Genomic DNA, 16,849 nt, shown 5'->3' with positions numbered 1-16,849 from the left:
TATTGTCTTGCAATGTGGCCGGTTCTACACCTCGAGATACAAGGTCCGCAGGATTGTCATGTGATGACACGTGTCTCCATTGTAAAGGACTTCTTGAATCTTGAACTTGTGCCATCTTGTTGGCGATAAAAGTTTTCCACTTGTTTGGCGGCGATGACAGCCATGCTAGGACTATCTTAGAATCTGACCAAAAATATACTTGACTGATTGCAAGATTGAGTACCGCTAATACTTTCTTCATTAATTTGGCAAGTAAAACTGCTCCACGTAGTTCCAGACGTGGAAGTGTAACCTGTTTTACTGGAGCCACTCTTGATTTGGTGCAAAGAAGTTTAACTGCAACATCACCACTTCTGTTTGTTGACCTAACGTAGATTGGTGCACTGTAAGCCTTTGTACTGGCATCGCAGAATCCATGAAGCTGTATGTCGTTGATTTTTCCTTCAATCAAGATGAATCTACTGACTCGTATATCATTGATGCGTGGTAGGTTTCTATACAACTGCAACCATTGCTGCAATAACGTCGGTGGTAAGCTCTCATCCCAATCGATGCGTTGAAACCACAACTGTTGTAGAAATGCCTTAAAACTGATGACTACAGGACTGATCAATCCAAGAGGATCGAATATTGAGGCGATTATTGACGTTACTCTTCTTTTGCTTATTTCTGCTGCGTGGGCAGATGTTGATGCTGCCTTGTTGGCGATTAAGAATTTGTCTGTGCCTGGATCCCAGAGTAGACCAAGAGTTTTGACACCTTTATGCTTATCTAACTGAAGTGGTAACTGCACTTCTCTGTGGCTGTGAGGTACTGCCTCTAAAAGTGCGGGATGATTAGAACACCATTATCGAAGATTGAAACCGCCACTTCGTAGAAGATGGATTAATTCTTGTTGTAATTTCAGTGCATCCTCTACACTGTCGCTGCCTGATAAACAATCATCCATGTACATATCTTCCTTTACTGTTCTTGCTGCATTTGGATACACATGTTGTTGTTGTTCGGCTAGCATTTGTGTACACGCTGTTGCGAGAAATGAAGCTGGTTTTGTGCCATAAGTCACCGTTAAAAGTTCGTAAGTGTCTACTGGGCTGTCTGATGAGTATCTCCAGAATATTCTCTGCAATGGTAAGTCGTCTTCATGCACCATAATTTGGCGGAACATTTTCTCCGTGTCTGCCGTAAATGCTATGCTGTGTGTGCGAAATCGTAGAATGACGGAGTACAGATCTTGTTGCAGAATTGGACCTGCTAGTAAAATGTCGTTAAGTGAGTTTCCAGATGTAGTTTTGGCGCTGGCATCATAGACAACTCTGGTCTTCGTTGTGCTGCTGTCTGGCTTGAATACTGGATGATGAAGCATGTAGAATACTTGTATGTCATCCTTGACTGCGTCTGATTCTAACTTTCTCATGTGTCCTAAATTCTCGTACTCCTTCATGAAGTTATTGTAATCTTCTTTCAGATCTAGCTACCTCTTCAATCTTCTCTCCAGTTGTTCCAATCTACTCATGGCTTGCTGAGTTGAATCTCCTAAGTGTGGATGATTTGGGCGTTTAGGTAGACGTACTATGAAACGACCAGATTCGGAACGCGTTGTATTTAATTTAAAGTGCTCTTCACATAGTTCTTCTTCCTTAGATCTGTGTGGCGACTCTATTCCTTCCAACTCCCAGAAGCGTATAAGTTGTTTTTCCAAACTGTCATCTGTTCTTAGAAAACATGCAGTGATTGATGAGTTGCATTCTTGAGGCATGGATCCACCTAGTATCCATCCAAGTTGTGAATCTTGCAGAACAGGGTAATTGCCTTCTCTACTTAGACGTTCTGGCTTCAGTATGGAGTAGAAAAGCCCTGCGCCCAAAAGAATGTCTATCTTGCCAGGTTTATTGAATGTGGGGTCTGCCAGTGCGATGTCCATTGGAATATTCCATGTATCGTAATTTATGTGCTCTGCAGGCATATCTCCAGTGATTTTTGGCAGAACTGAACAAGATATTGTAGTTGAGAAGTCATTCGCGAGTGATGAAATGTTCACATTCACACTGAAGCGAGTTTCCGACTTTGAGTTATTTATCCCATGAATTGGAATGTACGCCCTTTGTTTCTTGAGATGCAGTCTTTGTACGGTTTCCTCCGTTACGATGTTTGATTGACTTCCATTATCTAGTAAGGCACGACATGTGACCAATCTTCCGTCTTTATCCTTCACTTGTACCAAAGCAGTTGAAAGTAGAACATGCGATGTGTGTCTGGTCTTGAAACTGCAGTATGATGCTTGCGTATTCTCCCGATTGTGAGTCTCACTCTCCGCCACTGAGCCTTGGGTGTCGGTGTGTCTGTTCTGTGTTTCCCTTCGAATGGCACCGAGCTTCTGTTGATCATCGTGCAGCAAAGTGTTGTGTTTCTGTGAACATGTTCTGCAATTGCCTGATTTACAGTCCCTGCTTCGATGTGGCTTCAAACAGTTCCAACACAACTTGTTTTCACGCACACACTGTCTCCTTTGATGTACATTTGCACTGAGAAAACCTGGGCATGCATACAGAAAATGAGAAGGCTGTTGTTTACAATACAAACATGCATTTGATGAAGAAGCCAAATATGAATGTGACTGCTGTGTAGTTTTGTTTTGTTTGGTCCTTGCGTCACTGAATTTATTATCCCTTGGTGTCTGGCTGTTTTGCGGTTTGATAGTTTCTAGAGCTTGACATTTATGCTCGAGAACTGTAAAGAATTCTGAGAGTGGTGGGAAGTCTTGCTCAGTGTGAGTTAATTCCCAATCACGTCTTGTTTGCATGTCTAATTGAGATACGAAGTGCTGCAATAATACTACATCCTCTAAAGGTTGCGACAACTGTAACGCCTTTAATGCCGAAAGATTGCTTGTAATGGTATTTGCGAAGTGACGCAAATCTGACGCATTTTCCCTACTAACTGAGTGAATGTGCAAGAGTTCCTTTATGTGTGTTGCCGCTATGAGCTTCTTGTGTTCATAGCGCTGAACTAGCTGTTCCCAAGCTATTGTGTAATTGCCTTCAGTGATTGGCAAATTCTGGATTAAGCGTAGTGCCTGACCCTTAACAGCTGATTTCAAATAATGGAATTTCTGAATTGCAGATAAGGTGTCATTATTGTGTACTAAGGCTACAAATGTATCCCGAAAACCCTAACCATTTGTCGTAACTACCATCAAAAGTAGGAAGAGAAATCGAAGGTAGCTTGAGCTGGTTGTCTTTATTTGTAAATTTCTGATTAGCTGATTCTTGACCCTGATTATTGATTGCAGCATGTTTAGAAATTATGTTTTGCATTTGAACCTTTATTTGAAAGTAGAACTCTTCAACTTCAATGCGGTAAGTTTCATGTTCTTCTGACTCGTCGTCTTCGAGTTCCAGCTGTGTTTGCACTTCATTGAATTTTGCCCAAACATCTGATAAATACAGAGCACGGCATTTCACCTCCTCAATATTTTGAGTTTCCTCAAAGATCTGAATGAATTCTAACAAATGTGTAAGTTGCCCCTTTACAACTCCGCGCTGTCGTATTAATTTCTTCCGTGCTTCTTGATTCATTGTAAAAGGAAGGGAAAGAAACAAGAGGGAAGGAATTGAGCTTGTGTGGGTGTTGTGTTAGCAGAAATGACTGACCTTTGTACAGCTGATTGCTGTTCCTGACTCCAGACGTCAACAAGGCTGCTCGGAGCTCCGTTATTGATAGTGGCTGCAACACGAGAAGAATTGCTGGCCGTGACGAAATGAACTGCGCGCGAAATGTGCCACGCCCGAAATGTTCATGTAACTTTCTCAGTTCCCGTACTGAGAAATATACGTATGCTGCTATGTTCAATGTATGTAATACACAATAATGCTGCTGTTCACTGTATGTAATACACTAATCGAATGTACCGAGTGTGTTCTTGAAGCGACACACACATAACTGTACTGCAATGACTGTTTTTCACATCACAAACTACGCACTTGATAACGTCCACAATGGCATCCGGCCCGGAGGACCATAAATGTTTGCGATTGCCTTAACTGTTTCACCATACTGATTTTTGTACGGATGCAGTAGACTTTTTTTCTTGTAAATGCTATATTTGAAGAATACACATGATTACATACACAAACTAACGAGTACAACTAGATTGTGTTCCCGCAACACACAAGCACGTCTTCGTAGAATGTTCCACTGCTGCCGACTGAGACTGTCTTGAGGCAGTGTTGCCAACTTTACACGTTGCTTCACTGGCGTGCTACAAGTCTCACTAAAATACACTGATTAACGATTAAAACCTGAACAGTAGGTGTTTCATTTTACCTTAATCTAGTACATCAAAATAGAGGTTGTAAAGTATAGTTAAATGTATTTGATTGGTCGTTTCTCATACCACGTCATGCTCAATCACAACGCCATAGTGCTTATAGGATAGATCCGAATATCGTCCCCCTATGTGTGCTAAATAGCGTCCTCGGGACGATTAGGCTCCCAGTTACATTGCGCTTTCATCGTTTCAGATGCCTCCTGGTCCTAAAACGAAGAAAACAGTTGGATAAAGAAGCTATGGCTATGGTTTGAGCCGTGGAAGCAGTTCGCAAGAAGGAAATGGGCCTGAAGAAAGAACAGAAAGAAGAACATCAAATATCCAAGTCATCGGAAGATGAGGAAGAACCTGAACTTGAAAGCACAGATGATGACGACAGCGAAGACGATTATCCAGACGGAGACGAGGATTATGAAGACAGTGAAGATGATGCCGTGTACTTGTATTGTGATGGTTTATTTTCTGCCGACAGGAATGGTGAAAAATGGGTGCAATTGTTCATACATTTAAGACAAAACTGTTTAACAGCAACAGTGAAGAAGTCTACATATATTTGGTCTTACTTCTCACTCTGGTAATTTACAATGCATTACAGAAAACAATGATATTGCGAATGCGGGTGAAGCGATGAAGAAAATGTTTTAGATCCAAATTATTGCAAACTACAAACAATACTGATTTAATAGGGCACCACGACATTCTCTCTTTTGACAACCTTTTTCATTTCGATTGTTTGCCCCCCAAGCCGACCCCCTCCGTCCCCTAGCTACGACTTTGAACTTGATGACACTAAGAAATTAATGAGAAAGGAGGAAGTGCGAGCGAAGCGAGCAAGAAAATTTTGGGAAATGTATTTTTATTTCCATAAAATTTGACATCAAATGGTTACGCCACTGGGTAACCGATACATCGATAACAGACGCTGACAATGGAATTTAAAAGTAGCTTACATTCGTTTGGAAAACAAAGGCACCTACCTAATTTTCGATGGACTGGGGTATAGTCGACGCGCTAGCTACGTTAACGACCTGCTGGCTTTGAAGTCGACGGAGCGCGCCCATCAGCTTCAACAATCACATTCAAAGCAAAGTGTTGCCACACATCTACTCTCCACATCTACTCTACGCCACCTTGTCCCTCTGCGCACAAGCACCTTCCCACGGTCTTTAGATTGAAGTTGCAAAGTACGGCAACAGCGTATCCGCAGTCATGTGACTGAGACTCCACGTGGAGTAGACGAGCAGAATGACAGCTGTGCCCATTGGCTGAAGGTTGAGTGTCATTGGACGAAAACAACTCGCCCGCTATTTATCGCCACCCACGTTTATGCCGGCGGATTCTTTAGTTCTTCGACGTTAACGAAGTAAACGCGTGGACTATACTCAAGAACACAACGACTATAGTATTCCCACCTTTCTTCCTCTACTCTCGCACATAATCATAATATATCATTCGTTTTCATTAACTACCTGTGTATTTGGAAAATGAAGTTCTTAGATGGAGTAAAATGCGCATTTCAGAGCAGAATTCTGCGTAATTTTCCACAGAGCCCTTAAATAATTTATGAAATTTTCATCACACAATTGATTTTTTGTTACAAAATGAAATTGTGTTGTAAGTTATGCACTGGGTCTATTATAGGGGGGGGAGGCAAACGAGAACCAGTTTCGATGCCCCTGGTTGAAAGTTGTTCAAATATAAAAAATGTTATCGGAGGCAATTTTAAAGGGGATTTTCTATTGACACCTTAGTCCTTCCCGAGTTCTTTACTGCTTTCATTTTAAAATTTTGATTTTCTCTAAATTTCGGGAAGCGGCTGTAGCCCCATTAGCCCTCCCCCTGTGTATGCCAGTCGTCCTCACAGGATTGAAAAAATACGCTGAGAGTAAATTGATAATTACTGTTGCTCCTCACAATGATATCTGATCTCGTGGTAGTGCATATCCAAGAAATGCTGTTGCTATTGTTGTTATTATTATTATAACCCCAATTGATCATGTGTGAATATATAAGTATTATCCGTAATATATTCCTCGTCCAACGTCTCAAAATAATATATTCAGCATTACACTTCGCAATAAACGTTTCGCAGTCGGCACACACGGGGACACACACAGGAAAACACAATTCCACAGAGGATTAAGCTTATCACCCACTGAGACGCCAGAAACGGGCCACCCCGTACCTCGTAGTGGAAAATTCCATGCGCCTTTCCGGGAATAGTCCAGCCATGTACCGCGCCTCCAAGCGCCGAACCACGTCGCAGCGCGGAATATTTTCCATGTTCGACTACGGCGGGGCCGAGCATGATGGTTGCCGGAGCTAAACGAAGAGAGGCGGAATTACACGAGAGGGCATTTGGAGACGCGAACCAACGGAAAATTTCCACCGTAGAAACCTGCAGACTTCTGGCACGAAAATTCCGCGCTTCGGTTCCGTGCGTTACACGGCAGTGGGCGTTCAACCATTTTATTTCAATAGAAGCAGATAACAGAAGTTCTGTTGCCGCGTTTTCCCATATCTCAGTGGATGATAAGTAGGGATTTTTATGACTTAGCATATTTTTTTCGGTAAGAGTAATGTGTTCCCCAAACATATAGAAATTCATATTATGAAGAAACCAATAAAATTAAGGTTCTTTTTAAGGGCATATTTTGGCATATTGGGCAATTTCTGCTTGATAGAGCATATTTTGAAGGATTTTCGGTCATATTCAGCACATTTTTGCATTTCCAAGAAATATACAGTCATTGTGAATTCGTTCTTACTCCAATGTTTACTTGAGAGTTCTTTTTCCTTTGGACTAGCAAAATCTTTTTCATTTTTATTTGAAAATTTTACATTGTGCATTGCAACTCAGGGTTTATTTAGATATTGATGTTTGAAACAGTCCACTTTATAAGGGCATATTTTTCAAATTATAGTGCATATTTTGTAAAATTTTAGGTCGTAAGAGCATATTTTATTTTGCATATATTGATGATTTTTAGGTCATAAAAATCCTAGCCCTAGTGATAAGCTTTATTGTGGCCGTGGAACCAGTCGCCAGAGCCTCGTTGACCTGCAAGAAGCAGTTATCGGAGTGTACTACGGGGAACTGACGTTGATTTCTGGGTGCCGTATCAGAAGTTCACCTCTTACACCACCATTGTCTGCAGGTTAAGTTATACAGAGTGTCCACATGAAATCTCCCTGATTAAAATTACAATTGTGAGAAAACTATTTAACACAGAGCCTTGCGATTTGCAGCATCATGTCAAGCTACTCAAGACGTTTTTATTTAGGTGCTGAGTAATTAGCAACGATGACGACACCACAAGAGAGAGCGCAGTGCGTGGTGTCGTATGCGGAAACGATTTCAGTTTCCTAGTCACTGGGAGTGTTAACCGACAGTCAGGTCGACAGTGGTTCGAGATCGAGTATCCTGTAGATACTCCGGTAAGGGTTACGAAAGGAGAACATGTAGAAATGCACTAATTTTTCTTTAAGGAAAAACTATTTGAGTTGGTCTACGTTTTGCCGCAAACTGGAAGGCTATATGTCAAATAGTTTCCTCACAATTGCAATTTGAAATTAGGTAGGTTTCATGTGGACACCCTGTACATAAAATAATCTTCACACAAAGTATTACATTTGCGTTAATCGGCCACTTGTGTTTCGGGGTATCAATAAATAGAATAAATCTTACCTTTGCCTGCCTTCGTTGTAGCTTCAAATGCCATTCTGTTAGCAACTGTTCGTTCTCATTGAACACTAAAAATAACTTGAACTGTGGAAAAACAATAAAGCCTTCATGTTTCCTTCAACCGCGAGCATACAAAGTAAAATCACATTAAACTTGCCATGTTAAAGAGGAAGTCACCGAATGGTAATTCCCCCTGTCAAAGGTTATTGCGCAGCCACGGACGAGCAGGAAATTACTTCAATATCATCCTTCTAAGTTGAAAGCAAAGTTATTTGCAGGGTGCCATTAAAAAGCATTACATTTTATTTAACCCCATACTTCCTCCCACTCCGCTGCGCCACCAAGGGTCCCGGGTTCAAATCCCGCTCGGGCTTGATTGTTTGTGAATGTGCATTGGATTGGATTGATTTGTTGTTTTAAGTCCACTTTATGCACAGTAACGCTAATCGGGACTGGACCTACAGTTTAAAGTTGTATCCGAACTACTATGTGCCTCCACCGGGAATCGAACCCGGGACCCCTTGATTACAAGGCGACGATGCCACCATTCATCAATTTCATTATTTCATCATTTATCCCCATCTTGGCAAATTAGCCAAGAGGCACAAAACCCAAAGTAAAATAAACTAAATCAATCAATCAATCAACCTCCTCCCACTGTGCGAATTCTTTTTCCTTGGGGGGTGCCCCCCTGGTGTGTTTGTGATTTTATTTCGGGATTTAGAAAACCCAAACTCGTACACAAAAAAAAGCCATCGAACTAGTAACACCCAAAAAATTGCCAAGTCCAAACTTTATAAAGATTATTCATAGGTCATCTAACCTACTTTTTTTTGAACACTTTAATACATGTAAATTTTAAGCACAGCCAGTGGCGGTGATTAGGGGGGCCAATTTGACATTCTTTGCTGTTGGTCAGTTGCAGAATCGCGTCCTTTAATCCACAAGGCTGCATACTTTTCAGCAGGGAAATCTTTGATGATTGAACCATTAATTAACACGAATGATTTTTTTTCAATTCTGTTTGTTACGTAGTCAATAAATGTTATACTGCATGCTTTCAATTCCATTTTTTTAGGGGGATAAGAACGTTCCTGGTAGAGATAAAAATAATTTTCTTTTACTAAGAATATTTTTTCTTGTAAGGGTGAAATCCCCGGCATGCCCCCGTTAATTCGCATACTGCCTCCTCCCATGTAGTCGGCACCCGTGGTGGAGTGGCTAGCACATCGTGCTACGACGCCAGGGGTCATGGGTTCAAATCATGGCTTGGGCATGGGTCTTTTTGAGTGTCCATTTATATTCTTCATTTCATTTTTTATTACAAGGAATAATTCACTAAAAAGTTAGTTTTTCTTCCATTTTGCAAGAACGGGCAACTTAACATCATACAGTTCATAATCAACTCTTGATATAATATTGAGATTTTTTGTACTTGAAGACGGATTATTTTTGCACCCCTGTGGAAAAAGTCAAATGTAGATATACACTAGATACTTCAAAAATTGAAAATTGAAATTTTAGGGCAATGTGCAACCTTGAAATGCATAATTTCAAATTCAATGAAATTATAAGGAGCCTTTTACACGACACATTTGATCCAAATCCAGAAGTTTAACGTGTGTATCTCAAGTATCAGATTCACTCTTAATATGGTAAACGCGCGGATGACGTATGGTGAGATGCAGCCATTCTCAGACTCCGCAGGCTGCAGGTGACATCTACAGCATTGCCGCCTTGCTACAAGGCCTGCGGGAGTAGTGGAAGTGCGTTCCGTTGGTCCGATCCAAAGCATTTTGGCAGTGTGAGAGGTAATCGATGTGGCGAGTGCATGCTTCAACTGGCTGTAGAGCTACATTGCAACTTTGACATTGTAGAGGCAACATTTATTGATTATGTGATTCACAACTCAGTGCTACTTGGACATTTTATCAATAACACTGTATTTAGAATAATTGTAAAAGTAGGAATCGCAAGCCACAATTTCAATTTATGTTGTAAATAGGTAGAAACATTTGTCTGCTTTCTATGGATGCATTGCGTGCCTTCATCCCAGAGCATGGTGAAGAACATTCAATCTGGCAACTCGTGGGAAAAGTAGCAGCTGCTCTGCTCAGGAATCTTTTGATTTGAATGAGTTTTATGGCACAGGAAAGAACATAATGCACTTGTACTATTGGATACTTTTTTTTATTTAGCATCTAAAGAAATACACATGTTTGTACATTTTTATATACAGTTTTCATTCAGTTGACAACTCTAGTTGCAAATGTCATTAATGCTGTATTTTATCTGTAGGTTTGTCTTGTTTCTTGTGAGAGTTCTGAAAAACAAAATGGAAAACACCTTTGTATTTAACAGAATAATGAGATCGTACATGTAAGTGTTATATGTTTTAATTTGTTTGTAATCTAACTTGATATGCGAAATGCCTGAATTCACTGACTTGATTTGATATTATGAGTTGTGCATGATTTAGGATTAGAGGAGAGGTGGGGGGGGGGGGCTTGGCTGACAAGAATGATTTAAACATCTGTTCGGAAAATGTTTATTCACATGATGTTCCACCACAAAAAAAAAGGGTTCAAACTAATCATCAATTTTGTTAACTGCACACTAGTAGTCTGTGACTAAACAGTTTTTGTATCTGTCAATATTATGTGCATCTCATTTCTTCCCATACAACGTATCCAGGTGATGCGCGTAATACATATTTTCTGTCTTTTAGACCAAATTGAGTAACATAGCAACAACACATACTGCTCGGCCAGTACATTGAGGTGTGTCATTGCAGTCGGATGTGCGAGGTGAAGGATTGAAATAAATGTGTTGTTTTGTATCTGGCATTGTATTCCTCTCTTTTATGTAACACCTGAAAAATTTGGACTGGCACTGACCCATCCCCCAAAGTTAACCTATGATCAACCAGGACTCTCTGACATACCATGCCATTGCTCTTCCAAATTATGGAATCCTACTAACCTTGGCTTCACCTGATATTCTTTTCTGCACTGGTTTGCCTGGATGAAAATTGTCTAAACCAGTGATACTGCAACAGGCTTGATGCCTTTGAATTCATTGTGACATGAATTTTTTTTTTAGTAATCAAAGATGTACAAAATATTTGCCTATTGTCATCACTTGTTCTATTAAATATTAGCAATCGCACATACCAATATTTTTCAAGATTGAATTTCTACTATTATTACTCCTCCCTTTTCGAAATAATCAGTGTTCATACAGTAGAAAATTAAATGTTGAAAATGATCACTAATATGTGAATAAATTACGCACCTGTTTAGCTGCATTATGTATCTGTGCTGCCATAGTACTTCCTGTCTGTTCAACCAATTCATGAAAACAGCCATTCTTATTTTGTAGTAAGTTGTATGGGTGATCGTATTCCTTCACACGAAAGAGAAAATGGAAACTTATGCATATGTTACTTGTAAATGGGGAATAAACAACATACATGCATAAATATATGTATATAGAAAGTTGAATAAAATAGGAAACACTGATATCCTCTATTCACCTGCTCCCCTTGCACCCTACTCAAATACATGGCATTTATCCTGACTAAATATATACTTACTTGTTTCTGATGTGTCAAACCCCCAGTTTGTACACCTTCTTTGAAATATGTGCTAAAGATTAGATTCTTTTTTTTTTTTTGCAGAGTACTCTTTACACTATAAATATCAAAATTTTTATCAGGTCCCCCACCAGAGATATTGGGACTCAAATTTTGGCAAGAATGAGAAAAGAGCATTTTCAAAGAGCTATAACTAAAAGAGGAAACCAGTATAAAACTTTGGATGTATATGTTACCACTGAAAAAGTTATAGCTCTGATATTACATTACTTCCCTAGTAAAAAAAATTCTAAGCTTTGATTTTTATTCCAAAAAATATCATTTTTGGCCCCAAAGTTCAGCCATTTACATTAGAGATTGTGAAGAAAAAGGTACAGAACATGAAATGTAGTGAAAATTATGTTTTTTTTACACCAGCTTTCTATCATTTTTCTTAGTTGAGTTATCATAATTATCCAAACTGCAAAGGCCAAAAATGCTGCAATTGATGAAATAAAAATGGCTGCTATTTTTAAATTAACTCAAGTTTCAGAAAAATAATGCCTGTTTTGAAGTACCCTTGCATAGGGGTTATAACAACAACAAAAAATGATCAAGCAAACAACAAGAAATGATCAAGCAACAAGTGCTGGGCATGGATCTTTTGTTATGTACTGAACCATACTAGAAAAATTAAGAAGGAAATGCAGAAACCTACTACTATCCTTCCAGCATCCATAACTAGGATTCTGTCAGAGTCCATGATTGTGTAAAGTCTGTGTGCTATGGTGAGAACTGTGCAGTCTGCAAATTTCTCCCTTATAGTCACTTGGATTAAGGCATCTGTCCTAGAGGAAGAATAGAAATGTTTTTCTTTCAGAAATGTACATAATTTATTTATGAAAAGATTATCTTGGGATATCAATTAGGTGAGTTGTGAAAGCTTGGAATCTTTTCCACAACTCACCTGATCGATAGTCAGAGAGAATATTTTCATCATTCGTCTCCAGGAAAGCTTCAAGATCTTTTATTTAGTTTAAAGAATGCCATTTTAACTGGTAAATATATATATATATATATATATATATATATATATATATATATATATATATATATTTAATTGTGAGATTAAAATTCAGATACAACAGTATTTCAGCTTCTTCTGTTAACACACACATACACACTCTCAAACACACTCACACATGCACACACAACATACACACACACACTCTCTCTCTCTCTCTCTCTCTCACACACACACACACACACACACAGAGTTATATGCTTATGTTTATGAACACATGGCATGAAGTGATAGGACAGGATTTGTTGATATATAGTGCCTTTCAAGGTCGAATCGCCCGTGGAGGGATGGCCAGCTCGCCGGGCAAGTGGGAGCATGTGTGCTGGCATTTAGATGTACTGGATGAGACAGTGCTTCATTATCGAGATAGCTGCTGTCCAGTTTGCAAGTGTTTCTGAAGTGTTAAGATGTTTACAAGTGTTTTACATTGTTTTGTTTTAGATTACGCATTACTGGTGCTTTTCTGCAGTCTAATAATGCCACGCTATCCGTACAATTTAAAACAACGAATTTTTATGTACTACTCTTAAGAAGATCTTTACGAATTCTTGTAGGGAAGAAAGTTATAAGGTGTTTCTCAGCAGAATTCCCAGATGTTCCTGTTCCACACAGAGACAGTGTTCAAAAACTTGTGAACAAATTTAGGGAAACAGGGTTTGTTCATGATAAGAACAAACAAGAAACAACATGTGCAACCTGAGGAGAAAGTAGATGACGTTAGAGCACGATTGGAACATAATCCTAAAAAAATCCCCCCGGTACGAGTCATTTTTAAGTCATCTGCATGGTGAGCTACCAAGCTACCTGAAGCCATACATTAGAAGAATTGAGTGAAAATATCGGGACAGAAATTGAAGAAATTTGGGAAGAAAAACTGATGCTTGTTAGTGAAGAATTGCTAAAAATATACCGTAAACTTGTGGATGCAGAAGGAGAACATTTCTAATGCCTCTTTTAACAATGTACGTGTTTATTCTAATTGTAACTGTTCATGTAATTGTACTACCTTATTTCATTATGCGGATGTTGCATCAAGTTTGCCGGCAGACAAGCTCTCGCTGCCAGGTGCTCTTGCCGCCGCTCCATGGATAATTTGACAGTTAAAGGCAGTAATGATGGTATTTATTGAGACAGCTAATAATTTTATCGATGTAATATTTCTATAAAAATTGTGACATTTAGTGCAAAATTATGAGTAGAAAGATAAAAATCCATATGCCCTCATTTTGTAAATCTCTAAATATTTAGTTCAGTTTTCTAAAACCAGTCGCAATATTAATTGAGGAAGTTAATCAAACAGACAGATCTTCATGAAAGGTTTGTATTTTTTTTATTATTTTTTTTATCAGATCATTATATCAGTATATTTAAATTGTTCATTGCAATTGAATTGAGAAGAATTTCGTATTGGTGTAGTCCTTATCATAATAAAAGATGATGTGTCATAGCAGTTTTACTATCCAGGTAGGAATTTTGGAAAAATCGCATCAACCTATAATTCTCTATTTTGAACTACAAAATAATTCAATTCTAATGATACATTGACTTTTTCATGCGAATGTGTTAAGTTATTGTTATCTGAAACATAAAAGGGAATAAGTGTGTGTACATGCAGTGACAGAACCCAAGAAAATAAGTTGGGAGGCAGGGGGCAGGTGCAGTTAATATACCAATAAATACCAGCTCTGAAAATGAATACTTGAGCTACAAGACCATTTAATTATTGAGCTTTTCTTGCTTACTGGGAAGGGGCAGCTTAATTTGGTATATTCCCTCACTCCATTTTTGAGTCTCTGAGCATTCTCTCATATATTTCACTTTTTAATTTGGGGATTATAATATGTGTAGTAATCCAAATAAAATTGAACCTAGTTCAGAGGTTAAATACACGAGAATGCATGTGTTGTTTCCAAAATTGTTACCTCCTGCTTGTATACATACTGTTGATCGACATTGGCAGTTGCCTCATCCAATATTAGTATCTTGTTGCTCCTAGCAATGGCTCTTGCCAGGCACAACAATTGCCGCTGCCCAACACTGAAATTCCTCCCACCATCTTGCACAACAGAGAGGAGGCCACCATCTACCTCAGAGGCTGCATCTTTTAGCTGAACCTGTGAAAGAGAAAATGAGCTTTGTGTTATACTTCAAGAACGTCAAATGTAGGAGAGTTCAAGAGGTAGACACTCTTCAGTCAGGTTCAGTGTTGTTCTAGGAATGATGTCTAGTATATAAAAGCCACTAGTCTCCTTTCCTTCAGAAAATGCACTTTAAAACAAGGGCCACTTTGGCAATTCTCTGTAGCTAAGGCAGCATGTGTGCATCAGAGGTCAGTATAATGTGCTAGGAAATCAGAGGTCCCAAGTTGAAATCCTTGGTTAGGTGTGAATGTGTCATTGTATTTGCCCTATCATTTATTCATCACCATTCATCTGATCATTGTGATTAATGGATGAAGTACATAAGTGACATGAAACATCAGATTACCTTGGTAATATAATTAAGCCTTGTTTCCATATTAAAAACACTAAAGCTGCTGACCAAGGCAGTTTATTAAGATTTAAAAACACTTTACATGTAACGTTTCTACCCTCTATCAGAGTATTCCTCAGACGAAGAACTAAACACTGTTTTTTTATAAAATATTTATTTATTTTTTAAGTTTAGTTCTTCGTCTGAGGAAGACTCTGATAAAGGTAGAAACCTTACATGTAAAGTATTTAAACTGCCTTGGTCAGCAACTTTAGTGTTTTCAGATTACCTTGTGGTTTGGCACACATAGAATATGTACTATATAGAAATTCAAACAAAAAATGCAGTACAACCTAGACTCAAACCTGAGCCTCTGGCTTACCAACTTTGTCAGCCATGTTGTTTTCTAACTTTTGTTTCCACTGTTCTACACCGGTGGAATTATTTCTGTCAAATGTCACTCCAAGTATTAATGAAGGTCATAAAAATGAAAAGCTACACATCATAATTCAATATGATTCCATGTGATATGTTGCACCTTATTTTCTAGAAATGCATTGAAGCACCCGCAGTGCAAGAGCTCGTGAGGGCCAGGGTCTACATACCGATTGCCGGCCGCAATCCCACCTGCCGAGGTGGAAGATCATCCAACCAGTTACAGTGTGGTCTGCACGACGAACCTCCAGTCAATGTTGTAGGTTTCCATGACTGGGTTACTCTACTCATTCGTAACTCCCCAATTTCCTCACGATGGTAGGTGGCAACCTGTCCCATACACAGGCTGAAATCTCAGGAGAAAAGTTGTTATGGGTCTCCCAGGAGACTTGAACCTGCACACATCCCATAGCCAGAACCCAAAGCATGATGCCTTAGACTATGGTGCAGGACCTTAAAGCAATACTAATACAAAATAACTACAGAGGTGCTTAAAATAAGCACAGTTTGTATCAATAACATAATAGACAAATCTACTCAACAATCAAAATAAACTAACTGAACTCTGAAATAGATTAAAAACAGAGAATCATCTTGTTGTTATTCTCTGCTTGTGTACTTACTGTTGATGATATATTTTTTTTAACTATTATTTCTAGTGCACTCCAGGGTCGGATTAAGATGAAATTGAGCCTGATGCTGCAGCACAAATTGGGCCTGATGCACTTACATACTATAATTAACATATATATTTTTTTGTTTTTCTATTTTAATGTTTATCTTGTTTTTTATGTTGTTTTTTATTATTATTTTTGTGATTATGATAATGTACTATGAAATGATTATGAGAGGTGTGCTAGTGCTGCTTACTTATATTGCTGTTTCTCGAGCCTTAGCAAGTGAAAATTCTCCGATCCTGTCAGTGAAGTCAGGGCTGCACAGCAGCTCATGTTCAATGGTCATAAGCGCCAGCATGCTTAGCCTTTCCTGCCCCATTGAAGACCGCAGCTCACCTTTGTCTATTCCCAACTTTGAAAAGCTCCGTTTGCCTGAGGCATTGGACACCATCAATCACAGATAGATGCACAATGCAATCTCGATGTTTGGAAATGTCTGAGAAAGATTCAACGATGACAGAAGCCTGTACATGGTAAGCTCTGCTGATTCGTTCACAGTTACTGGTTTCTGAGTGCGCATAAATGCAGCAAACTGTACCAGCTCAGCCCGCAGTGTGTCTTCCAAGTCATCTGGATACGAGGAAACGAGATT

General features: G+C 39.1%; 3 protein-coding genes across 4 annotated transcripts in view; all 3 read right to left on the bottom strand.

The window, feature by feature from the left end:
* Window positions 1–847: 847 nt before the first annotated feature.
* Window positions 848–1,444, bottom strand: LOC145994122 (uncharacterized). The gene has a single exon (XM_083130211.1). It carries the CDS (start codon window positions 1,442–1,444, stop codon window positions 848–850), a length of 597 nt encoding a protein of 198 aa, XP_082986337.1.
* Window positions 1,445–1,474: 30 nt separating this feature from the next.
* On the bottom strand, window positions 1,475–2,803 carry LOC145994121 (uncharacterized). Its single transcript, XM_083130210.1, has one exon. It carries the CDS (start codon window positions 2,801–2,803, stop codon window positions 1,475–1,477), a length of 1,329 nt encoding a protein of 442 aa, XP_082986336.1.
* Window positions 2,804–10,216: 7,413 nt separating this feature from the next.
* Window positions 10,217–16,849, bottom strand: part of LOC145993920 (ATP-binding cassette subfamily C member 4-like) — a 64,525-nt gene continuing 57,892 nt past the window's right edge. For both annotated transcript variants that reach the window (XM_083129845.1, XM_083129846.1), the window contains 4 exons: window positions 14,615–14,787; window positions 12,308–12,437; window positions 11,310–11,420; window positions 10,217–10,338 (listed from right to left, as the gene is read on the bottom strand). In XM_083129845.1, the coding sequence (XP_082985971.1) occupies window positions 10,291–10,338; window positions 11,310–11,420; window positions 12,308–12,437; window positions 14,615–14,787 (462 nt within the window). In that variant the 3' untranslated portion in view covers window positions 10,217–10,290. The remainder of the gene's footprint in view (window positions 10,339–11,309; window positions 11,421–12,307; window positions 12,438–14,614; window positions 14,788–16,849) is intronic.

This window comes from Lepisma saccharinum, chromosome 10 (assembly GCF_977018435.1).
Source record: "Lepisma saccharinum chromosome 10, izLepSacc3.1, whole genome shotgun sequence".
Lineage (NCBI taxonomy): Eukaryota > Metazoa > Arthropoda > Insecta > Zygentoma > Lepismatidae > Lepisma > Lepisma saccharinum.
Note: the sequence above shows the minus strand (reverse complement) of the source record. Positions and strands in the feature narration are given on the sequence as shown.

Coding starts and splice junctions, on each gene's coding strand:
- LOC145994122 (XM_083130211.1), bottom strand. CDS start 1,444: ATGAAGGAGTACGAGAATTTAGGACACATGAGAAAGTTAGAATCAGAC.
- LOC145994121 (XM_083130210.1), bottom strand. CDS start 2,803: ATGCAAACAAGACGTGATTGGGAATTAACTCACACTGAGCAAGACTTC.